Genomic DNA, 26,350 nt, shown 5'->3' with positions numbered 1-26,350 from the left:
TTGTAAAAACATAATTCCACTTTGACATTATGGCTATTGTTTGTCACGGATCTACACACAATCTCAATTTCATCCATTTGTAATTCAGGCTGTAACACAACAAAATGTGGAAAAAGCCAAGGGGGGTAAAACGTTTCTGAAGGCACTTTTGAGACGAGACCATTTTTCGGGTTGCTTGTAAAAAAAAAAGAAAGAAAAAAATTGGCAAGTACATACCGGGCTGATGGCAGTAAATTATGATAGTTGCTCAACGAAACTCCATATTTAGTGAGAAACAAATGTATTTTGACATTACGCTTTCAAATTGGTCTAATGTGAGAATTAATGGTTTCTAACTGGGCTTGAGAGGAGACTCGTCAAATTCATATTCTCCTCCTCTGCCCAGATACTGGTTCAGACTAAACTCCACGGTGAAGAAAGTTTCTGATGAACTCTATAACAGAGTGGAGCAGAGACCAGGCTTTGTGGAATTCAGTTCCAACTACATCGATTCATCCAAGAACAATACTTTATAATAATTATGAAACGCTAACCTTGTACCTATGTTTGTCCTCTGTAGTTGCGTGCCTCACTTTGTTTGCTGAAAGCCATACTTTTTCAATAAACTTTAATCACAATCGGTGACTGCTCATTGCTGTAAAATGAAACTCAGCGCAAATGGGCATGTGACAATGGAATCCCGATAAAGAAACAGTGGGTGGTTGTATTTGATTAGCATTTATTGAACAAGTATGGATTTCAGCAAACAAAGAAAGGCATGCAACTACAAAGGACAGAATATTTTTTTTAAGTATTATCTTGGGCGAATCGATGTCGTCAGAGCTGAATTCCACAAAGACTGGTCTCAGCTCCACTACATTGGAGTTCATCAAAAACGTCCTTAACCATTGAGTGGAATTTAGTCAGCTAGAACAACCCCAGAGCAAGTCCCTGTAGTGTCTTTCATTCTATGGTAAATCAAATATCTTACAAGGACTTTCTCATATCCTCTTTGTCAAAATGTTCCATCTCTGCTCACTGTTTATATGAACTGACCACCTCTCTCAATACAATAGGCCTCGGATAAAATAGAAATGTATTATTTCCATCCTCTGCCGACCCACCCGGACATCCCCGCCCACCTGCAACAGCTGACATGAGTAATAACAGAGGGGATTCGATTAATCTCGCCCGGACGCCCGTGTTGGCGTGTTTTGCATCGGCTGAAAGTTGATTGCATTCGATATGGAACGAACAAAAGCGAGAACATATCGCTTTCAAAACAAAAGCGAGAACATATACTTTATGGAAAAAATATGTATATGTTTTTGAACGCTTGACCATGCTGCCTGGTTGACAACATAACCAAGCAGCTCAGAATGCTATTCGATTTGAGTGGCGCTCCTCCCTCGCCGACTTCGCCCGGTCACGTGATGAGCCAGATGCTGGTTCAGTGCGGGCCAGCTTAATATAACTGCCATAGATACAGCGAAGCGGAGGAGGAGTCAAAAGAAGAGAAGTCACCTTGCTGAAGGCAGTAGCGTACCAACTAATACAGGAAAACCGTGAAATTTACGTGTTGGAAGAGACTGCGAAATTATGAATTCTTCGAAAAGGAGTGAAAGTGACTGGCAAGGCCTGGTGAGCGAGGTGAGTGCGCTGCAAAAACACTGTGACAATCGGTTGCGTGAGCCATTAGTGATGCTTAGCATATAGAATTGGGTTGCCATATGGGAAAATAAATTACTTCGAGATACGTATTTTGTTACTATTATCTAGCCAATTTGAATAATTATATGGCTGTGTGTGCGCATATTGCCTATCACAGCGTATTTTTTAACACTAATCCTCCAAATCAAACCAAGCTTTATTTATACAGCACCGTTCAGACATGGAATGCAACACAATGTGCCTCAGAATAAAAAAACAAATAGAAAAAATGAAAATACAAACTGAAATATTTACTACACAACAGAGATGAGAGGGTAAAAAACAAAATAACAAGAACTGAATGATTTAAAAGCACCCTAAAGGAAAAGCAAAGCTAAAAAGGTGTTTTAATATCTCTTTTAAAATGTACACAGTTTTGGGCCCCCTCGGGTTCTCTGGCAGGCTATTCTCAGGGGCTTGGGGCATAGTAACTAAAGGCTGCCTCTCCATGCCTCTTGGTCTTAGGCTATGGGATAGATAAAAGGCTAGTTAGTGCCAGAGGACCTGAGGGACCTACTGGGTACATAACCTATATGTGGAAACCCCTTCAAATGAGTTGATTTGGCTATTTCAGCCACGACAGGTGTACAACATCGAGCACACAGCCTTGCAATCTCAATAGACACACATTGGCAGTAGAATGGCCCTACTGAAGAGCTCAGTGACTTTCAACGTGGCACCATCATAAGATGCCCCCTTTCAAATAAGTCAGTTTGTCAAATTTCTGCCATGCTAGAGCTGCCCCAGTCAACTGTAAGTGCTGTTATTGTCAAGTGGAAACATCTATAAGCAACAACGACTTAGCTGTGAAGTGGTAGGCCAAACAAGCTCACAGAACGGGACCGCCAAGTAATAAAAATTGTCTGTCCTTGGTTGCAACACTCACTATGAGTTCCAAATTGCCTCTGGAAGCAACGTCAGCACAATACTTGTTAGTCGGGAGCTTCATGAAGTGGGTTTCCATGGCTGAGCAGCCACACACAAGCCTAAGAACACCACGCGCAATGCCAAGCGTTGGCTGGGGTGGTGTAAAGCTCACCGCCATTGGACTCTGGAGCAGTGGAAACGCATTATCTGGAGTGATGAATCACGCTACACCATCTGGCAATCCAACGGTCGAATCTGGGTTTGGCGATGCAAGGAGAACGCTACCTGCCCGAATGCATGGTGCCAACTGTAAAGTTTGGTGGAGGAGGAATAAATGTCTGGGGCTGTTTTTCATGGTTTGGGCTGGCCCCTTAGTTCCAGTGAAGGGAAATCTTAATGTTACAGCATACGACATTCTAAATAATTCTATGCTTCCAACATTGTGGCAACAGATTGACAAAGGCCTTTTCCTGTTTTAGCATGGCATTGCCCCCCAGTGCACAAAGCAAGGTCCATAGAGAAATGGTTTGTTGAGATCAGTGTGGAAGATCTTGACTGGCCTGCACAGAGCCCTGAACTCAACCCCATCGAACACCTTTGGGATGAATTGGAACGGTGACTGCGTGCCAGGCCTAATCGCCCTACATCAGTAATGCTCTTGTGGCTGAATGGAAGCAAGTCCCCGCAACGATCTCTCAACACCCAGTGGAAAGCCTTTCCAGAAGAGTGGAGCTGTTATAGTAGCAAAGGCGGGACCAACTCCATATTAATGCCCATGTTTTTGGAATGAGATGATCGACGAGCAGGTGTCTACATTTGGTCATGTAGTCTAACTTAAAAAGCATGTCTGACATTTATTGGTGTGCACAATCATAGATTGATTTTAAAAACCAATAGAATCTTAAAATGAATTCTAAAACTGACAGGCAGCCAGTGCAGAGACCTTAAAACCGATGTATTTTGTGCTCTCCGTCTGGTCTTGGTCAACACCTGTGCTGCAGCATTCTGTTTGTTTTGCAGTTGACCAATGGCTTTCTTGGGTAGACCAGACGAGAGCATTACAGTAGTCAAGCCTGCTTGTAAAAAAATCATGGATGAGTCTCTCTATATCAGCCTGAGAGAGAAATGGCCGCACATTGGCAATGTTCCTCGGGCGGTAAAAAAGCTAATTTGGTCTCATTCCTAATGTGTGTTTTGAAATTGAGTTCAGAATCTGAAATAACACCTAGGTTTTTTTTACCTGGGATTTTATCTTTATTGCCCGTGAATTAAAATGTGTGGCAGTATTCTCGCTGTGCTTTGGCCCCAACAATAAGTACCTTGCTCTTGTCTTGATTTAGCTAGACAAAGTTGTGCGCCATGATATTTAAATAACTAATACAGTCTAATAATTTCGGTGGAGCTAAAATACTCGGACACCGAAATGTGAATTTGTGTATCGTTTGCGTAGCAGTGAAAATCAATGCTGACCTTTTTGATAACACTGCCAAGGGATTGTGTGTGTGTGTGTGTGTGTGTGTGTGGTGGGGGGGTGGGTGGGTGGGTGGGTGGGTGCACTGAACAATACCGGAATGAAAATCGAACCTTGTGGAAAGCCACATGTGATATCTATTTTCTCTGTCATCACCCTTGGTGAACATGACTCAAACTCTTGACTGGTTAAATAGGTCCTAAACCAATTTAGAACTGGACTGGAGAGGCCAACACACCTCTCCAGTCTATTCAGAAGGACATCATGGTCAATAGGGTCGAATGCAGCACTTAAATCCAAGAGTACAAGGACATAGAGCTGTTTGGACTCTGTTGGCTCCAAGATCATTTACCACTTTAACTAAAGCGGTCTCTGTGCTGTGGTGGGCCCGAAAACCAACTTGGAATAAAAAACTTTTTTAAGAATTGAGTTAGTTGGCACTTAAAGTAATTAAGCTGTTTGAAAACCAATTTCTCCAGAATTTTGCTTAAGAATGGAGGGTTGGGCCTCCTGGGGGTGGCACAGTGGTCTAGGGCACTGCAGCGCTAGCTGTGCAACCAGAGACTCTGGGTTCGCGCCCAGGCTCTGCCGCAGCCGGCCGCGACCGGGACGTCCGTGGGGTGACGCAAAATTGGCCTAGCGTCGTCCGGTTAGGGAGGGTTTGGCCGGTAGGGAAATCCTTGTCTCATCACGCACCAGTGACTCCTGTGGCGGGCAGGGCGCAGTGCACGCTAACCAAGGTCGCCAGGTGCATGGTGTTTCCTCCGACACATTGGTGCGGCTGGCTTCCGGGTTGGATGCGTGCTGTGTTAAGAAGCAGTGCGGCTTGGTTAGGTTGTGTTTCGGAGGACGCATGGCTTTCGACTTTCCCGAGCCCGTACGGGAGTTGTAGCGATGAGACAAGATAGTAATTACTAACAATTGGATACCACGAAAAGGGGGTAAAATTACAAATACATTTTAAAATAATTTTTAAAAAATAATAAAGGAGGGTTGGAGATTGACCTGAAATTGCTGAGAGCTGAAGAATCTAGATTAATTTTCTTCAGAAGGAGTGTCACCATAGCAGTTTTTAGTGCAGTGGGGAAAGTGCCTGTGAATTGTGAATGATTTTAACAATAGCTGGCACTTCTTCAAATATGCATTTTAAAAACTGTTTTGAAGGTGGTTGGGATAGAATCGAGAAGGCAGGTAGAATGCTTAAGTTGTGATGTCACTTATCCATAGTGCCTTTGCATGGTGGGCTAGGGCACATATCATCAAACTTCTCATCAGGTCTTGCTTGTCTGATAACAAACATTAGGCTGGGTATCTTATGCTGTGAACTCATCACATTTAGATGTGGAGGAAAGTTCACATAGGTTTGCGGGTGCAGGATTTGGTCGACGAGCCCGTCTGCCATTTCTAATTTCCTCATTCATGGGTTTTTCTTTATTTTTACTATTTTCTACAATGTAGAAAAATAGTGAAGACATCAAAACTATGAAATAACACATGGAATCATGTACAGTTGAAGTCGGAAATTTACATACACTTAGATTGGAGTCATTAAAACTCGTTTTTCAACCACTCCACAAATTTCTTGTTAACAAACTATAGTTTTGGCAAGTTGGTTAGGACATCTACTTTATGCATGTCACAGATTATTTCACTTATAATTCACTGTATCATAATTCCAGTGGGTCAGAAGTTTACATCCACTAAATTGACTGTGCCTTTAAACAGCTTGGAAAATTCCAGAAAATGATGTCATGGCTTTAGAAGCTTCTGATAGGCTAATTGACGTGCTTGGTCGCAAATGGGTCTTCCAAATGGACAATGACCACAAGCATGCTTCCAAAGTTGTGGCAAAATGGCTTTAGGACAACAAAGTCAAGGTATTGGAGTGGCCATCACAAAGCCCTGACCTCAATCCTATAGAAAATTTGTGGGCAGAACTGAAAAAGCGTGTGTGAGCAAGGAGGCCTACAAACCTGACTCCGTTACACCAGCTCTGTCAGGAGGAATGGGCCAAAATTGACCCAACTTATTGTGGGAAGCTTGTGGAAGGCTACCTGACAAGTTTGACCCAAGTTAAACTATTTAAAGGCAACGCTACCAAATACTAATTGAGTGTATGTAAACTTCTGACCCACTGGGAATGTGATAAAAGAAATAAAAGCTGAAATAAATCTTTCTCTCTACTATTATTCTGACATTTCACATTCTTAAAATAAATTGGTGATCCTAACTGACCTACGACAGGGAATTTTTACTAGGATCAAATGTCAGGAATTGTGAATAACTGTTTAAATGTTTTTGGCTAAGGTGTATGTAAACTTCTGACTTCAACTGTAGTAGCCACCCTTTGCCTTGATAGCTTTGTACACTCTTGGCATTCTCAGCTCCACCTGGAATGCTTTTCCAACAGTCTTGAAGGAGCTCCCACATATGCTGAGCACTTCTTGGCTGCTTTTCCTTCACACTGCGGTCTGACTCATTCCAAACCATCTCAATTGGGTTTGGGAAGGGGGAATTTTGGAGGCCAGGTCATCTGATGCAGCACTCATCACTCTCCTTCTTGGTCAAATAGCCCTTACACAGCCTGGAGGTGTGTTGGGTCATTATCCTGTTGAAAAACAATTGAGTCCCTCTATGGAGTATTGCTACAGAATGCTGTGGTAGCCATGTGGGTTAAGTGTGCCTTGAATTCTAAATAAATCACTGACAGTGTCACCAACAAAGCACCATCACACCACCACCTCCATGCTTCACGGTGGGAACCACACATGTAGGGATCATCCGTTCACCTACTCACCTATCAGTCCAAAACAAACGTTAAAAACAATATTGTGACAACATGCAAACCATGAATAGACAGGTTGATTGTTTAGCAACAACAATGATGAGGTTTGCGTAGAATGTTGACAACATTTAAGCTATATTTGGTCTACAATGTTTATTGAGAATATAAATACATTTGCACAATGACCACTTGTCTCTCAAATACATAGCTGATGGTTCGGCTAGCTAGCGAATTTGACACATATTAGCATTGACATGAAATCAATTTAAAACCACTCAAAACAAGACATGGCATCAATGACAAGATGAAGTCGAAGTTTGAACTACTCCACGGATTATCCATTATATTAACTAGATACTCCAGTGGCTGCTTTAATGAAAAGAAATGTCTTCAAAACTGGAATGCAGTTGGGAGGAGGCAAGATTAGATGGGACCATTCCAGACAATTAGAGGGCAGATACGTGTGAACAATAGGAACAACAGTTTCCACTAGTTACTACAGCCACAAAGTAAAAATGGACTATATCGTAAAAATTCATGAACACAACAATTAGCTTGTTGGTCTTAATTCAAGGCTAGGCATAAGGTTAGCGGTGTTGAGGTTCGTGTCAATCACATTTTAAGAATGGAAATAGGCAGGGTTTACAACTTTGGCTGTGGTATCTAGTGACAACCAGGCACAACTCCGATATAAAACTTTTTTTTCAAAGTTGCTGGGATGTCACGTGTCCTACTTATCACTACACTCGTAACAACCTAATCATTATGATACTTCCATTCGATCAAATAAACCACATGTAGCAAATAAGCTATAAAAAAATGTGTTAACCAAATTCAACACTCTCTCATTGAACTCATACAAAAACTTGCTTGGTGAGTGAATTTATGATAATAAAAAAAAATGTAAACATCACCTGCTGGAGGAGACAGATTTTGGGCTCAGTTATCGTTCTAGCTTTGCCTATTCTCTCTGACTACTCCAGGAAGTGACATTGCAGGCGAGCTCAGTGCTGCCCCCTCTTATTGACTAAGAGCTAATTTATGCTTGATCTGAAAATGTGGTTGGACGGTCCGTATGGAGGGTGTAATGCAATTGCGGAGTCTCCAGAGGCATGCAGAGGTCAAATTGAGCTCTGTACTGCATAGCCGTGCGCCTCCCAATTTTTGCAACAGTGCAGAGGGTTCTATATATCCCTGCATTGACATGATTGGTTGACAGTAGTTGGGGGCGAGAGGTCCTGTATAAACACAAACTCACTTCCTTGAAAATGTCCTTCACAACAGCTCTGCTGAACAGTATGAATGCCCTGACTTCTGCAGAGGCCTTATCACTGTAAATGCAGAGAACAGATTGACCATGCAGCACCTTTAACTCAAGTTGAAGGCCGACCAGGGTACTGCAGGCTGCCATTACCAACACAAGTATCCTTAACTTCTTATGTGTGTGATTTAAACAAAAGGACATACATCTGGTGTATTAGAAAACAATTATATATATTTTTTACACAGATTGACCACAACGATGGTGATTTTTCCATTTACTATAATGGGGGATCATGTTTTCTGCAAACAATGCCTGCAGTACAGCAGTCTGAATTTTACTTCTGTGGCTTCAATGAGAGGGGGCAGTCGTTGTCCCGTTGGTTAGAATTTGAAAATGGCTTGATTTTTAATAATAATCAGCTATGACCTGTAATCTCCTACCCGTTATTGGGCTTCAGAATTGAGCACACACTTAATGTTTGCACAAAAAGTGTACCAATCACACAGTCATTCCTTGTACCACACCAAGTATGATGGCTGAGGGAACACAGTTAGTTCATTCATTGAGAAGGCTGTGTCGTGTCCTTACTGCGGATATTACACTTTGCTACAACTGGTTATCACTTCTATATCATTTGCATAACTGAGTGCCTGTTATCATGACAACCTGTATGTGGGGGGGAAGGTTCCACATGAATATTCCAGTGTTTCTTATCTTCACACAATGCATATTGTGCATAGCCAACTGTGTATTCTTCCATCAGTGCTGAACTAGCAGCCACACTGGTGATACTGTAAGTCAAGTTACAGGTGATTTACCTGTTACTGTTAGCTGACAAGTGTTACTGTATATGATTTTTATTTCAGTCAATAATTGGGCTGATCATTTCTTGGACTTGTTTTTTTCTGTAACAATTCAAGACCTTGGGACTATAAGGTTCTAGTTGACATTTTGGTTTTAAAAAATGAGTTATTCGCATAGTTTCTCTTTAGGTGGTCCTTTACATGTGAGATGTACATTTACGATAATAAACATTTAATCGGGAAGTTCTATCTGCGCAAACTCCAGATTATACATTTTTTACACCTGTTTTCTCCCCAATTTTGTGATATCCAATTGGTAGTTAGTCTTGCCCCGTACGGACTCAGGAGAGGCAAAGGTCGAGGGACATGCGTCCTCCGAAACAACACAACCCTGCCAAGCCGCACTGCTTCTTGACACTCTGCTCTCTTAACTCGGAGGAAACACTGTCCAATTGGTGACCGCAGTCAGCGTGCATGCGCCCGGCCCGCCACAAGAAGTCGCTAGAGTGCAATAGGACATCCCGGCCGACCAAACCCTTCCCTAACCCGGACAATGCTGGGCCAATTGAGCGCCGACCTCATGGGTCTCCCGTTCGTGGCCGGCTACAACAATCTGGGATTGAACCTGGGTTTGTAGTGTTGTCTCTAGCACTGCGATGCATTGCCTTCGACAGCTGCGCCACTCGGGAGGCCGCAAACACTTGGTGCTATAAGGTTCTATCTGCAAAACACAGTGCATTCAAAAAGTATTTAGACCCCGTGACCTTTTTCACATTTTGTTACGTTACAGACTTATTCTAAAAATGATAAAACTTTTCTCCCTCATTAATTTACACAGAATACCCCAACACGACAGTGAAAACGGGTTGCTAGAAATTTCACAAAATCAGAAATACCTTATTTTACTTAAATTTGCTACAAGCCACAATTGAGCTCATGTGCATCCTGTTTCCATTGATAATCCTTGATGTTTCTACAACTTGATTGGAGACCACCTGTGGTAAATTCAATTGATTTGGACATGATTTGGAAAGGCGCACACCTGTCTATAGAAGGCCCCAGAGTTGACAGCGCATGTCAGGAAAAAAAACGAGCCATGAGGTCAAAAGAATTGTTCATGGCGCACCAAGACAGGATTGTGTTGAGGCACAGCTCGGGGGAAGGGTACCAAAACATTCATGTAGCGTTGAAGGTCCCAAAGAACACCGTAGCCTCCATCATTCTTAAATGGAAGAAGTTTGAATCCACCAGGACTCTTCCTAGAACTGGCTGCCCGGCCAAACTGAGAAATCAGAGAAGGGTATTGGTCAGGGAGGTGAACAAGAACCCGATGGTCACTCTGACAGAGCTCCAGAGTTCCTCCAGTGCCTATAAAGCCCTTTTAACTTCCGCCGTGGTGACAGTGCTATACAGAAACCAAGCCTAAACCCCCAAACTACAAGCAATGCAGAAGCACGGTGACTAGAAAAATGATAACAATCACTATTGTTGTAGAGCGGTGCAACAGGTCAGCAATGTCAGTTGGCTTTTCATAGCCGAGCATTCAGAGTTAGACAGCGCGAACACCGCAGGTCCGGGACCTTCCAGAAGGACAACCATCTCTGCAGCACTCCACCAATCAGGCCTTTACGGTAGAGTGGCCAGACGAAAACCTCTCCTTGGTAAAAGGCACATGGCAGCCCGCTTGGAGTTTGCTGAAGGACTCTTAGACCATGAGAAACAAGATTCTCTGGTCTGATGAAACCAAGATTGAACTCTTTGGCCTGAATGCCAAGCATAACGTCTGGAAGAAACCTGGCACCATCCCTACGGTGCAGCAAAAATACTCAATCTCAAAACTATGTATTTTGCAGATAGAACAGTATAGTCTCAAGTCCTTTATTTTTAATATCATAGGTTCTTCTTACTTAGAATTGATTTTATTTTATCACCTTTCCTGAAGAAGAAGCTCTTTATGGTAAAAACCCAAACAAACAAATACAGGTGCTTTAGAGCACGTTTAAGGCCCTTAGAGGCATTGCTGTTTTTTTCTTGTTCTATATCAATATGAAAAGCTCCATGAACAAGGTATTTCACTAAAATTACTAACTTACATTTTATTGATAACTAGCAAGTAGTTAACTGACTTTGGATGTCAGAGACCAGACAAATATATCAGTTTACTCATCCAGAGCTAAACTTGAACAATGTTGCTAGTTATCCATATGATAAGGTGTATTTATCATTTTAGGGAAATATTGCTTTAACAAATGTGTGATGAACATTAATTTGATCATGTGATTAGAAAGATGAAAGGGTGTTGTCTTTATTCATTAAATGTCTGGAGCTTTTGGCTGAACCATTTCAGAGCCATACGGATCTGTCTGCAATTGCACCCACCCCCCCCCCTTTAAAAGAGGAAAGAACGATTTGCAAATGTCTTTAGGATTTTGATGCTCTACCTTTTTAAGGTTAGGACTTTGATGTGTTGTGAAAGAAGAATTCACTACTAAACAGTTCTGGGATGTGAACTTTAATGCTGAATATCTCAGAACAATGCTTTGTGCAGATATAACCTTTTTTTATAGTCCCACAATCTTGAATTGTCAGTAAACTGTGTATGCAAAAGTAATGAGGTTAATTGGGAAGTCGTACCATGGTTGTAACTGCTTAACTGTTTAGTTTCCTCATTTTATTTTTCCTGTTCAATAACAATGAAAGGGCCTTGATAGTTTTTCACCATGTTATTTTCACCTTTCAAAGCTTTGAATCAGATGAAATGAAAGCTATTCAACACTTGGTGCAAAGCCCACACTTTCTGAAATACTAACCTGTTCTTACACTTTATAACAATGGGAGCAATAGTTTTTTTTCCTTTGACATCCGAACATGCAACTTGAGCATCCACAGTAGGAACCGGTGTTAATTCCCATTCCGTACCCTCCCCTATATGGTTTCTTAGTTCCTGGTGTGTAAGCGTAAACTAGACAGCAAGAAGGAGGCCCTCCTGATCCTGTCCAAAGAGCTGGACACCTGTCAACAGGAGAGAGACCAGTATAAGCTGATGGCCAACCAGCTGCGAGAACACCACCAAGGACTCAAGAAAAAGTACAGGGAGCTCATTGTGAGTCTGTCTAAAGGATTTATGTTCCGATATCTTTATCTGTAATGATTTGCCTTAGTGATAATCTGGCCAAATGACGACTTTGACTTTGTTTTAATGGTTTCTAAAAAGTGTTTTTATGGACCTGGAAAATCGGTGACCCATGAATGTTTGTTTAAATAGAGCTTAGTATTTTGAGGGAAAAGCAATGGGACCACTGTTCATGCTCTGTTCACCTTATAGTGAGATGTTTATTCCTTTCAGGATGGCGATCCTTCTTTACCACCTGAAAAACGCAACCAGGTAAGTTAAGCTGTCTCTAATGCCCATGCTACAGTTGAAGTTGGAAGTTTACATACACCTTAGCCAAATACATTGAAACTCAGTTTTTCACAATTCCTGACATTTAATCCTAGTAAAAATGTATTGTCTTAGGTCGGTTAGGATCACCGCTTTATTTTAAGAATGTGAAATGTTAGAATAATAATAGTTATTTATTTCAGCTTTTATATATTTTCATTACATTCACAGTGGGTCAGAAGTGTACATACACTCAATTATTATTTGGTAGCATTGCCTTTTAACAGTTTTAACTTTCGGGTTTCGGGTAGACTTCCACAAGCTTCCCACAATAAGTTGGGTGAATTTTGGCCCATTCCTCCAGACAGCGCTGGTGTAACTGAGTCAGGTTGGTAGGCCTCCTTGCTCGAACACGCTTTTTCAGTTCTGCCCACAAGTTTTCTATAGGATTGAGGTCAGGGTTTTGTGATGGCTACTCCAATACCTTGACTTTGTTGTCCTTAAGCCATTTTACCACAACTTTGGAAGTATGCTTGGTGTCATTGTCCATTTGGAAGAACCAATTGCGACCAAGCTTTAACTTCCTGACTGATGTTTTGAGATGTTGCTTCAATATATCCATGTAATTTTCCTGCCTCATGATGCCATCTATTTTGTGAAGTGCACCAGGCCCTCCTGCAGCAAAGCACCCCCACAACATGATGCTGCCACCCCCGTGCTTCACAGTTGGGATGGTGTTCTTCGGCTTGCAATCCTCCCCCTTTTTCCTCCAAACATAACGATGGGCATTATGGCCAAACAGTAAAAATGTTGTGTCATCAGACCAGAGGACATTTCTCCAAAATGTATGATCTTTGTCCCCGTGTGCAGTTGCATACTGTAGTCTGGCTTTTTTATGGCGGTTTTGGAGCAGTGGCTTCTTCCTTGCTGAGCGGCCTTTCAGGTTATGTCGATATAGGACTTGTTTTACTGTGGATATAGATATTTTTGCACCTGTTCCTCCAGCATCTTCAAGGTCTCTTGCTGTTGTTCTGGGATTGATTTGCACTTTTCGCACCAAAGTACGTTCATCTCTACCAGACAGAATGCGTCTCCTTCCTGAGCGGTATGATGGCTGTATGGTCCCATGGTGTTTATACACTGCTCAAAAAATAAAGGGACACTTAAACAACACAATGTAACTCCAAGTCCATCACACTTCTGTGAAATCAAACTGTCCACTTAGGAAGCAACACTGATTGACAATACATTTCACATGCTGTTGTGCAAATGGAATAGACAACAGGTGGAAATTATAGGCAATTAGCAAGACACTCCCAATAAAGGAGTGGTTCTGCAGGTGGGGACCACAGAGCACTTCTCAGTTCCTATGCTTCCTGGCTGATGTTTTGGTCACTTTTGAATGCTGGCGGTGCTTTCACTCTAGTGGTAGCATGAGACGGAGTCTACAACCCACAGAAGTGGCTCAGGTAGTGCAGCTCATCGAGAAGGGAACATCAATGCGAGCTGTGGCATGAAGGTTTGCTGTGTCTGTCAGCGTAGTGTCCAGAGCATGGAAGCACTACCAGCAGACAGACCAGTACATCAGGAGACATGGAGGAAGCCGTAGATGGCAACAACCCAGCAGCAGGACCGCTACTTCCGGCCAGAGCCCTGCAAAATGACCTCCAGCAGGCCACAAATATGCATGCGTCTGCTCAAATGATCAGAAACAGACTCCATGAGGGTGGTATGAGGGCCCGACGTCCACAGGTGGGGGTTGTGCTTCCAGCCCAACACCGTGTAGGACGTTTGGCATTTGCCAGAGAACACCAAGATTGGCAAATTCGCCACTGGCGCCCTGTGCTCTTCACAGATGAATGCAGGTTCACACTGAGCACGTGACGGACGTGACAGAGTCTGGAGACGCCGTGGAGAACGTTCTGCTGCCTGCAACATCCTCCAGCATGACCGGTTTGGCGGTGGGTCAGTCATGGTGTGGGGTGGCAATTCTTTGGGGGGCCGCACAGCCCTCCATGTGCTTCCCAGAGGTAGCCTGACTGCCATTAGGTATCGAGATGAGATCCTCAGACACCTTGTGAGACCATATGCTTGCGCGGTTGGCCCTGGGTTCCTCCTAATGCAAGACAATGCTAGACCTCATGTGGCTGGAGTGTGTCAGCAGTTCCTGCAAGAGGAAGGCAGTGATGCTCTGGACTGGCCCGCCCGTTTCCCAGACCTGAATCCAATTGAGCACATCTGGGACATTATGTTTCGCTCCATCCACCAACGCCACGTTGCACCACAGACTGTCCAGGAGTTGGCGGATGCTTTAGTCCAGGTCTGGGAGGAGATCATACAGGCACGTGGAGGCCACACACACTACTGAGCCTCATTTTGACTTGTTTTAAGGACATTACATCAAAGTTGGATCAGCCTGTAGTGTGGTTTTCCACTTTAATTTTGAGTGTGACTCCAAATCCAGACCTCCATGGGTTGATAAATTTCATTTCCATTGATACTTTTTGTGGGATTTTGTTGTCAGTACATTCAACTATGTAAAGAAAAAAGTATTTAATAAGAATATTTAATTCATTCAGATCTAGGATGTGTTATTTTAGTGTTCCCTTTATTTTTTTGAGCAGTGTACTTGCGTACTATTGTTTTTATAGATGAGCGTGGTACCTTCAGGCATTTTGAATTTGCTCCCAAGGATGAACCAGACTTGTGGAAGTCTACAATTGTTTTGTTTTTTGGGGTCTTGGCTGATTTCTTTTGATTTTCCCATGATGTCAAGCAAAGAGGCACTGAGTTTGAAGGTAGGCCTTGAAATACATCCACAGGTACACCTCCAATTGACTCAAATGATGTCAATTAGCCTATCAGGAGCTTCTAAAGACAACATAATTTTATGGAAATTTCCAAGCTGTTTAAAGGCACAATCAACTTAGTGTATGTCAACTTCTGACCCACTGGAATTGTGATACAGTGAATTATATTTGAAATTATCTGTCTGTAAACAATTGTTGGTAACATTACTTTGTGTCAAGCACAAAGTAGATGTCCTAACTGACTTGCCAAAACTATAGTTTGTTAACAAGAAATTTGTGGAGTGGTTGAAAAATGAGTTTTAATGACTCCAAACTAAGTGTATGTAAACATCTGACTTCAATTGTATATCCCTCAAACTGTTAAACATGTTGTACTTTTATCACAATGTTTATATGATGGACAACTTTATCTGACGCTTTCCCAGTTTGACTTGATTTGATCCTGCGCTTTCAATCTCCGACCTTGTGTGTCTGAGGGGTTGAGTACAGCAGAAGACATTTATGTCTCGTATGAATTAATAAAAGCATTCTTCTATTTCTCTGACCTCTCCCCAGGTGAACTTGGCTCAGCTGCTGAGAAACGCAAGGGAGCGAGGGAAACAGCTAGTCGAGGAGGTGAAGGAGCTAAATCAGAGACTGGCAGAGGCCCAGGGGGATAACAAGGTCGGGCATCACACACACACAAACCTACATCTCTCATACTAACTCAGTGAATCTGTTCCTCTATTTGACCCGTCTCTCCCTGGTCCACAGCTGCTGAGGATGACAATCACTAGACAGAGGCTGGGGGATGAGGAGGTGGGGGCACGCCACTTTCCCGCCCATGAGAGAGAAGATCTGGTCCACCAACTGGAGAAGGCAGGGCTACAGGTGGGAAGGGATCTTGTCCAATGGGAATGCTCTTTTTCTATGGTACATCGTGCCCTAATGAACACGACCCAGTGCCTCTCCTTCTTCAGCACTTTCAGAATAGTGCAAAAAAATGGAAGATTGGAGACAACCGTGTCCTATTCGCTTTCTTTGTTTCTCTCGCCCACTGTCTCTCTCTGTGTGTTCAGATGGAGGAGCTGGAGAACAGTGTTAAGGCACTGACTGATGAGCTGGAGGACGTTAAGGCAGAGCGTGGCGTGTTCAGCGAGAAGGCTGAGCGCCTCAACCTGGAGCTCAACCATATCCTGGGTGGCCACGAGACCCGGATCATCGATGTGGATGCCCTCTGTATGGAGAACAGGTGAGGGGTGGACTCTTCTCTGCTAGTATTACATTTACAGTTGAGTAATTTAGCAGAAGCTCCTATTAAGAGTAACTTACAGTCAGTGCATTCAATTAAGGTAGGTTAACAAACTACATGCCACACAATGTTCAACACAATTAAATACCCCCCAATGTATATTAGGCTATGCCCGCACAATGTATTTTTACTTCTGTACACCATAGAAGGAGACATTTTCATACACTGTGAGGTTGGCACTATTTCAATGTCTTCCTATTCCAGGTAGGCATAGGGTGTTCTGTGTGTTTCTCGATGAAGAATTGTTATTTGCTGCTGCTTTTTCTTCTTCTTTTGCCTGGAAAGATTAGTCTAAAGTAATTTTTTCTCCCTCTGTCAGGTATTTACATGAGCGGTTCAACCAAGTCCAAGAGGAAGTGAACTTGCTGAAGTCTAACATCATGAAATACAAGGTAGAGAGGTGTCTATCTGTGATTGTGTGCTCAATACCCGCATTGCAGTAACGAGTAACTTTTTTACCATCAGTTAGACTCTCCTCACGTTTAGATACTTCAGAATAAGGTGTGTGTGTGTGTGCGTGCAGTAAACAAAGGCGCTGTGTCAACATTGCATTGCAATTACATTGAATTCCAGCCAGTGTCTCTTGACAGTCCCAAAGAGGGTTAGAGATGACAGCTGATAAAGGTGGGTGTATTTGTTTTGCAGACTGCGTTGGAGAGGAGGAAGAGCTCTAAATTGTCTGGGAAGTCCAACAGCAGTGCTCTAACAGGAGTCCTCTCTGCCAGACAAGGTACACCACCATCGCATACAGATGCGTCCAGCTACCACATGGCAGGTCCCAATTCAGACTGGTAGCTCCGTAGTGAGTAAGATAAGAATGCTGGTCAGAGCAACTGATCCGAGAAGAGCAGTTAGGAACTTTCTAAGTGATCTCCTCTGTCATTGAATCTAGGTAATGCATAGCCCAGGGACGCATAAGTGTAGAAGATGTGAACTAGCTAGCTAGTGAGTGCAAGCCCACTGCAATGATTTAACCTTCCCTGAGATTTGAAGGATCTATTCTAGAACCTGTATTTCAGCGTGGCAGTGTGAGTTGCATTACATTATTTACTTGAAGAAATCAAGCTACAGTAGCACACTGACGTGTAGAAACTATTTTCAGCTCTTGTAAAAGCCTATCATATTTATTCTACACCACCAGGGTTCCAGTTCTAGATAAAAAATAAGTACCTGTAATGCCCATTCTGTCTGAAGTAGACATTATTTCTTCATTAGAGTTATGTTAGTCTCCAGTGCCTAACTTTTGAAACACCTGAGACTCGCCCTAATTTGTATTCAGAGTTCTGGCAGAGATGCAAAGCTTAGGTCTTGATTGACAGTTCTCGGCAGAGCCAGCACAGTAGGGCAGCAGTTCAAGCTAGAGGAAGCAGGGAGGTAACCTATTGTACAGACGGCTGTTTCTATCGCTCTGTCACTCTTTCACTCTCTCTCTCTCTCTCTCGTTTTCTTTCTTTCTTTATCCCTCATCTACCCTGTGTGTCGCTCCTGTCTATATACTGTTTCTCTCCTATTTTTGTCAGTCTTGCTATCTGTTTTCATCTCCCTCCTCACTCTGTTTCACTTATGTCCTCCCCTTTCTTCTCGTACTCTCTCTATTCCCTTCTCTCTCTCCCTCCCTGTATTTTTATTTTTTCCTTCTCAACGACTTACTCCTCTCTCCCCTTTATGCCCCCTTCTTTACCCCTTTTCCTGATGTATTCTCGCTCTGTCTCTGTCTCTGTCGCTGCAGTGCAGGAGTTGTTGTCTGAGGAGCAGGGCTGCAGTCTCCCGGCCACGCCCCAGTCCATCTCTGACCTAAAGTCCCTAGCCACGGCCCTGCTAGAGACCATTCATGAGAAGAACCTGGTCATTCAGCACCAGAGACACACCAACCGGTATATACACTGGCACACACATTTCTACAGTACACACACAGGCCTACACACACACAGTCCACACATTCCCTTTCTTATTCTTTCATATCCTTTATTTACGTCTTTGTGTGCTTTGTCTCCATTGACCTTTACCCATAGTAAGTTCATAAACCTAGCCACACAATGTTCTCCACTCCTACTAATCAAACAGTGGAGACACACTTAGTTTACAGTCTGGCCACTGGGCCATAAGGGACCTTGTGACTCACCCTCCAGTTTACCTTTTCCACACAGGATTCTGGGGAATAGAGTTGCTGAGCTGGAGAGGAAGTTGAAGACATTAGAGGTGTCCGGCTTGTGGAGTCTTCCAGGTTAGTTACAGTAACGTTGTTCAAACGCATTGACATGAGTGTAAATCCTAGACAGTGGGGTTTTAGTTGGGTGGATAATGCTAGATCTTGCAGCTAAATAACACTACAGAGAACAAAGCACCACACCATTAGCAAACACACTGTCTACCAACATTTATTTGCAAATATCTGGTTAGTGCTAGCTCCAATGGGACTGTATGATGAAATGTTACCCAGCTTTACCTACTGAGAATTTTGTTATTGACACTTCAATTTACCAATGAACTGACCAATTGGTGGTGAACAGTCCAATGAAATGCTGTGTTATTAACTTAATCTCCTCCCTGGCTGCGGCTGCCTACAGGCCTGACCTACCACGTTTCTCTGGGAATAGGGAGTATGTGTTCTGTATATACCACCCTTCTTAGCCCATGCTTTCCATTGTCATGCCACCTTGGCATCCTCCCAAAAACTGCCATCTCATATCCATCGCCCTAATGCTACCTCCATTCTAGCCCAAGGCCACTCCTTGTGCATTCATGTCACCTGTTGGGATCTTCTCACCTGCTATACGTAGTCACTTACGGCTTAACCTCGGAACCCAGAGCTAAATCACACTTGTACAATGGCCACCTACTCAGTTTGGTTACTCGATTCATAACATTTGTGTTAAGTCTCTCCTGAGAGACTACTTACTGCTCTGTTTATCAGTATAAAAGGTGAGTCCGTCTTTTGTATATATTTGAATGTCGGTACAATTACAGGTAGGTTAGAGCGTTGTGCCAGTAACCGAAAGGTTGCTACACTGAACACCAATATAAACGCAACATGCAACAATTTCATACATGAACTGTAACTCAGTAAAATCTAAGGAAATCAGTGAATTGAAATAAGTTCATTAGGCCCAAGCTATGGATTTCACATGACTGGGAATACAGATATCCATCTGTTGGTCACAGATACCAAAAAAAAGGCTCAGAAACCAGTCAGTATCTGGTGTGACCACCATTTGCTTCATGCAGCATGACACATCTCCTTCACATATAGTTGATCAGGCTGTTGATTGTGGCCTGTGGAATGTTGTCCCACTCCTCATCAACGGCTATGCGAAGTTGCTGGATATTGGCGAGAACTGTAACACGCTGTTGTACACAACGATCCAGAGCATCCCAAACTAGCTCAATAGGTAACCTGTCTGGTGAGTAGTCAGGCTATGGAAGAAATGGGACATTTTCAGCATCCAGGAATTGTGTACAGATCCTTGTGACATGGGGCCATGCATTATCATGCAGAGACATGAGGTGATGGCAGGGGATCGCATAACATGGCATAACAATGGGCCCCAGGATCTCGGCACGATATCTCTGTGCATTCAAATTGCCATTGATAAAATGTAATAGTGTTCATTGTCTGTAGCTTATGCCTGCCCATACCATAACCCCACTGCCACCATGGGGCAACGCTGTTCTCAATGTTGACATCTAACTACTCGCCCACATGACGCCATACATGCTGTCTGCCATCTGCCCGATACAGTTAAAACCGGAATTAATCCGTGAAGAGCACACTTCTCCGGCGCGCCAGTGGCCATCGAAGGTGAGCATTTGCCTACTGAAGTTTGTTACAACTCTAAACTGCAGTCAGGTCAAGACCGTGGTGAGGACGACGAGCATGCTAATGAGCTTCCCTGATAGTGCTAATGACAGTTTGTGCAGAAATGATTTGGTTGTGCAAACCCACAGTTTCATCAGCTGTCCGGGTGGTTGGTCTCAGAAGATCCCTCAGGTGGAGAAGCCAGATGTGGAGGTCCTGGGATGGCGTGGTCTGGTTGTGAGGCTGTTTGGACGTACTGTCAAATTCTCTTAAACGGTGTTGGTGGCAGCTTATGGTAATTAACATAATTCTCTGGCAACAGCTCTGGTGGACATTCCGGCAGTCAGCATGCCGATTGCCCGATCCCTCAATACTTGAGACATCTGTGGCATTGTGTTGTGTGACACAACTGCACATTTTTAGAGTGACCTTTTGTCCCCAGCACAAGGTGCACCTGTGTAATGATCATGCTGTTTAATCAGCTTCTTGATATGCCACACCTGTCTGGTGGCTGGATTATCTTGGCAGAGGAGAAATTCTGACTAACGGCGTTAAACAAATTTGTGCACCAAATTTGCGAGAAATAAGCTTTTGTGCGTATGGAACATTTCTGGGATCTTATCAGCTTATGAAACATGGGACCAACACAATACATGTTGCATTTTATATTTATATAATTCTTATCCTCGTGCCGACAAGGTGAGAAATCTGTCGCTCTGCACTTAAGCAGGGTTGCCGTAAATAATGGCTGATCCCTGGCCCGTGACCCCACTCTCCGACGTTTCGGGGGGAGTTGGGATATGCAAAAAACACATTTCCATTTCACACCTCCCACTTGTACAGGTTACCCACTTGTACATGCAGTGAAACAGGACAAATATATTTGTTCCAAAACTACTGGTTAATGAGTGACAGGTAATTTGGTGAGATTGATGCTGTCACATAAGAGTCCTACGAAATGGGCAATTCCTACTGCTTTCAGATACTGAAATAGACTAACTTTTTAAGCGTATGATTTAGTAAATATCTGAACTAGTTTAACAGTTTCCCTCAATCTAATGGAAAGAACAGCAAATGTACAATGCACAGACATGCCAGTCAAACGTTGAGATTATAGAACAGTTTCTCCAGTGTACACCAGAGGGGGGTGTTGTGCTGTGTTTAAAGTGCATTGGTGGGATTTAGGTGGCGAGCTGTAGCTCGATGAAGCTCGCCTGTCATGAGACTGTCATTCTCCCGCCATAAAACTGACAAGCATCCATTACTGAAAATGATTGCCCACATTACAAACACATTTAGGGGAATGTGCTGTTATTAGGGGATTTGTAGACGAGGCCCAAAGTGCCTCATGACTCTGTCCACCACAATCGGCATAGGGCAGAGGGAGAGGGAGAGATGGAGATTGAGAGAGAGAGTGGCCTTGTCAAGATGGACAGTCACGACGGGGCGAGAACAAAAACCAGAGGGGCCGATTTGGGGGCAGGCCTCGAGTCAAAACATTGGACATGCCATGCGTTGCTGTTCCCGAACGACAAGTTAAAAGGGAGAGTAAAAAAACAAAAGCGACTCACTCAAATAGACTTGTGATTTACTCGACTACCCAAACCACCCCTGGGAGCGATCCCCTGTTCAATGAGTGCTGGAATACACGCAGACTGAAAGCCTGTCTGGACGCATCAACCACACTCAATAGCAAACGGGGTGAGACTCGCATATACAGTAGCCTACTACACTGGAGAAGAAGATACATTGTGCAATGCCCTGATAGATAGACATGTCATTACCCAGGTATTTTTAAACAAAGATTTCTTTATTTTCTCTCCCACACTCTTCCCTGTCGTTGTTGCCACCTCTCCGCGGATCAACTACCATGAGGGCGCGGGCCGGCATCTCACAAAGGCGGTGTATTGGGTGTGACAGACCTGCCTTGTTGTCAAAATAAGAGATGGGTGACCCCCCCCCCCCGGAGCCTGGTGTAGGGACTAGAGAAGCTGGGTACCAGAGAGATGTCCGAAGTCTGTTTTGGATGTAGGAGATAGGCCTACAGTATGGGGTGTTATCGTTTGGGTGTCAGTGTAAAGGTAGAAGCAGTAGTTCTATTCGTGGAGGTTGTACTTCCTTTGGTACCTCTACTATCTTTGTTTTAGCATGTATGTAGGATATGTTTTGGCAGAAATAGGCTTCAGGATTAATGCATTCATGCATGCATCTGTGCGTGCGAGTTGGGATGTCTGTCTCTTAGTGTGTGTGCAGTTATTAATGTGTGTGTGCGCGCACGTCTGTGAGAGGAGGAATGGACGGATGGATGGGCAGCTGTCAGGAGGGTATAAACCCACTCCTCCATACCTCCTCCTGAGCACGACGTGGGCTGAAACCTGCTGCGTTCAGCCCAGGCCCTGCTCTGCATACATAATCACCACTTTAATACTGGCTTTAAAAAGCAGCCTGAGAAACTCAAGTCACCAAAGGCCCTCTCAACTCCGAACGAGCAAGGCTCTCAGCCTGTATGAGGGCTAGCGCCTAGATGAAAGTTTGAAGTATTACTTAGCCTTGCCATTGCATGTATCCCAATGGGCATTTATTTAAGACGAATATGCTAATGTGTGAAATGAGGTGTACAGAAACTAAGTTGCAGCGTAAAAGGGGGAACGACACAGGACAATCAAAGTACGGTGTGCATCCAGTGCCATAGATTGACGTGAAGAGGAATTGACCCCAACCCCTGGTGTACTATAGAAAAGATGAGCAGTGCCCTGCGTTCATAACACAAATGTTTGTGCCATTCATGCTTGACAGTCAACATGTTTCACATGCTGACATCCATGTTTAGCATTCTTCTGCTTTTGTTTATGTTTTAATGTTTTAGTTCGTAATTCACACTTGAGTGACCCTAGTTTGTGTCGAGTGTGTTTGTGCTTGCGTGGGTATGTGTGTGATGTCTGGTATACGGTGCACGGTCCCCTGTGAGTAGCATATGGCGTCAGCCCAGGAGGCGTGCAGCCATCACTAATGAAGACTGATGACAGGGAACTGCAGCCACTTCCTGTGAGCACAGTTTTGTGTGTGTGTGTGTGTGCATTTGGATGAATATGACTTTATCTGTGTGAAGGAGCACGCGCAGTCCTTACCTGCTTACACACGCACCTTTTTTGAAAACCACCCTCATGTTTTTAGCATCTGTGTCTGTTGGGTGTTTTTATTTTCTGACTGGGTGGGGGAAAACTTCCCCAGAAGGTAACTCTTGTTCCCCTGTGGGTTTGTTGGGTTAACAGGGGGACGAGACAACATTATGCTGAGCGAGAGCCAGCGACCCGAGCTCCTATCGCCCAGCATCACGCCGTATCCACCTCAGCCCCACACGCGCGCAGCAACACAGCCACCTAAAGGTGAGTGTGTAATTGTGTGTAACTGGGCTTCGCCGTTCGTTAAACGTCGCCCTCGGGCAGCGACTAAAACGCTGTAATTAGCTCCATCCCCTCTCCCCACACACCCTTCATTTTGCGCCCAGTCCCCTTTCCCGCCTCTCCTCCAACGCTGGCCTCTCATTGGTGCTGGTGGCTAAGTACCTGATGCTCCTCAAATGCCATGGCATTTTGGAAATGTGAGCACAATTCTCGCCCGCTGACATTCAAAAAGTTGGTGTGTTTTTGGAAGGGGGGGCCCTATAAATATGGATGCTGGCATGAATTTTCTTTCCCTCTCTTTTGTGGGGGGCAAGTGTTCTCTGTGGTCTGTCTTTAACCTTTTTGACTGAACATTCACAAATATGGGTCAGTAATCCGCGGAATGAGAGAAATATTTTGGAGAGGAAGCAGAACTTAGGGGTGTCGCTATTTTTAGCCCTTTGCCGTGGAAGTGCTTGAGTCACAAGTTATCGAAATAACTTTTTGTCAATTGACACAGCCCCCAACTCCAAAGAGAAGTAGTGGTGGCTAGTTATTTAATCCTGTAATGACTTCTTAATTCTCTGTCAATTTTAAATGGAGGATTTAACAATCAACTCTTTACAGGTGCTCAGAGTAATGTGGTGTGGAGTTGTTTTCAATGTCCGTAACGTTCACACTGCATCTTCACTCACATAACTTGGTTGATTTTACATAGCTTCCACTCATGCATTATCCATTTACACAGCTCCACATACACCCAGGCTGGTTGAATATTGCATGTGGATTAAGGACCGACAGGAATTTGGTTGGGTCACCACTGTCTTTTGACCGCTATCAAGCATTACTGCAACATGCAAATATCAGCAGACTGCGTCCCCTAGCACCGAACACGTTGGTGTTTTTGAACTGCTGATCTAGGATCAGCCCCCTCTGTCCATATGTGCCAAGTTCATTATGATCTGAAAAGCTAAACTGATCCTAGATCAGTACTCCTACTCTGAGGCGCATTATGAAACTGGCCCTGATAGGACTGTTAAGGTACTGTATATGTGGAAGGAAAAGCTCAACCTAGTTTACCAATGGGCTTTGGGGAACTTTTGTTCCAGTCCTGCTCTAACACACCTGATTTAAAACTCGACTATGCTTCAGCTGCTTATCAAAACCTTGATTAGCTGAACCAGCTGTGTTATAGCAGATTAGGAGGAAAAGCCTGGACACGCAGAAGCTCTCCGGGAGGACAATTTACCACTAGGTAGAGTTAAGAGGGTGTTACAGCTTCATTATAACTACCCTCTCACAATGAACTCTTCTCCTCTCTCCCAATGTGACTAGACGACAGAATGGGAGCATCGTCGTGGGAACGGGCCACAGCTGGCGGTGACTTTGGCGCAGATGGCGTCGGCGGGGAGGGCGCACCCGAGCCCAGTGACGGGGCGGAGGCTAACTGCATCTGCCTGAGTGACAGGCGGGGAGTGGAGATTGTGACGCTGTCGGAGGAGCAGGCTGCCGCGGAGCTGGAAGAGGGGCACAGTCCCGTGGAGGAGGAGGGGCATGAGGTGAAAGTGGACGAGGAGCTGGGCTCCACAGTGGAGGAGGGAGAGGAGGCAGCCCTGGCGCTTGATGCCCCACCCTTAGAGGCGGAGTCAGACTTGGGTAACCTCCCACAGCTGCCTGTAAGGCAAGCTACCATAGATGACACCCTTGAGGCGGGTCATTTGACCTGCCATGATCAAGCAGTGGAGCCTACAGGACTCCCTAACACAGAAGATGCCTCTAAGCCAGCTTCCATATTCAAGACCCCAGACTGGGGTGGCACAGATGGATGGGACCTGCACTGTCAATCAGGACAGAGTGACAGTTGCCATAGCGACAATCATTGAAAAGTGAAGTTTGTCTTGGCTGCATTACTACTAACTAGCAACATTTCCACAATGCAGACCAACACCCCCCCCCTTTGTGCTCCCAGCCATTCTTTGCATGAGTCTATAGATGGATAGAGAGAACACTTTCTCAGCCTCCCATTGACAGTCAGTGCCTGAAGTGTACTTTGCATCTAGATAGTGTTGTTGCTCTGAAAAGAGCAGACAATCCTGAAATCAATCCACTTGCAAGTCTAATGTCCTACAGGAGTAATTTAGCAAAGAAAATAGCAAAGATGGCAAAGTCCCCCCGCAAACTGCCTCCATGGTAGGATAATCCCAGCTGTTTGCTTCCTGTTTATTCCTAAGGGTTGCTAGTTAAATGAGAGCTGTTTTATTTTTTTTTCCGTTGCCCACATACAGGAGCCATTGTGAGTTAGTGTGATGAATGTATTAGATTTGCATGGAAATCTGTGAAGAACATTATTCGAGAGTTTGTAATGTATTTGTATTATTGTAGCTTTATGTATATAGATTATAGTTACAGTCACTAATCAATTATGGAGCCGTTTTCTTATTCTGTTTCTAATGGAAAAGTAGATGTTGGCTTGTGACTGCATGTGCCTTATATACACTGGAATATTTCATTTTACATTTTTAAATCCTTTTGAAGGAGCTTGACTGACTTTTTGAATGTCATATCTTGCAGTGTCACATGTCTAACTTGTTGCATAGGAGCACAGACATATAATCAATATGGGCCTCAGTGCTGCCTGAGGAATGTCAATGTCCTTGTTTTCACAACCAACTGATTGTCATGGTTGTCTACTCTTATAAAGCTTTGTTTACCAGCTGCATAACCACACACACACACAGTCTTACTACACTTTTGTAAATAAACACATTGACTAATTTTGTCACACAAAGTTTCATGTACTTGCCCCAAA

The 26,350-nt window shown here is 43.9% G+C and overlaps 1 protein-coding gene across 3 annotated transcripts; it reads left to right on the top strand.

Moving 5' to 3' along the window:
- The first annotated feature begins 1,483 nt into the window (after positions 1 to 1,483).
- On the top strand, positions 1,484 to 26,329 carry LOC135510618 (coiled-coil domain-containing protein 149-like). Of its 3 annotated transcripts, XM_064931682.1 has the most exons (13): positions 1,484 to 1,629; positions 11,821 to 11,982; positions 12,226 to 12,264; positions 15,627 to 15,734; positions 15,825 to 15,941; positions 16,130 to 16,302; positions 16,682 to 16,754; positions 17,008 to 17,092; positions 18,092 to 18,236; positions 18,510 to 18,586; positions 18,930 to 18,962; positions 23,431 to 23,544; positions 24,877 to 26,329. In XM_064931682.1, exons 1-13 carry the CDS (start codon positions 1,579 to 1,581, stop codon positions 25,422 to 25,424), a joined length of 1,725 nt encoding a protein of 574 aa, XP_064787754.1. In that variant the 5' UTR covers positions 1,484 to 1,578; the 3' UTR covers positions 25,425 to 26,329. The 3 variants fall into 3 exon arrangements, with proteins under 3 accessions (XP_064787754.1, XP_064787755.1, XP_064787756.1); XM_064931683.1 differs by lacking the exon at positions 18,930 to 18,962; XM_064931684.1 differs by lacking the exons at positions 18,930 to 18,962; positions 23,431 to 23,544.
- The last annotated feature ends 21 nt before the right edge of the window (positions 26,330 to 26,350 follow it).

The sequence above is a fragment of the Oncorhynchus masou genome, chromosome 23 (genome assembly GCF_036934945.1).
Source record: "Oncorhynchus masou masou isolate Uvic2021 chromosome 23, UVic_Omas_1.1, whole genome shotgun sequence".
NCBI lineage: Eukaryota > Metazoa > Chordata > Actinopteri > Salmoniformes > Salmonidae > Oncorhynchus > Oncorhynchus masou.
This window is presented reverse-complemented; position numbering and strand designations above follow the sequence as displayed.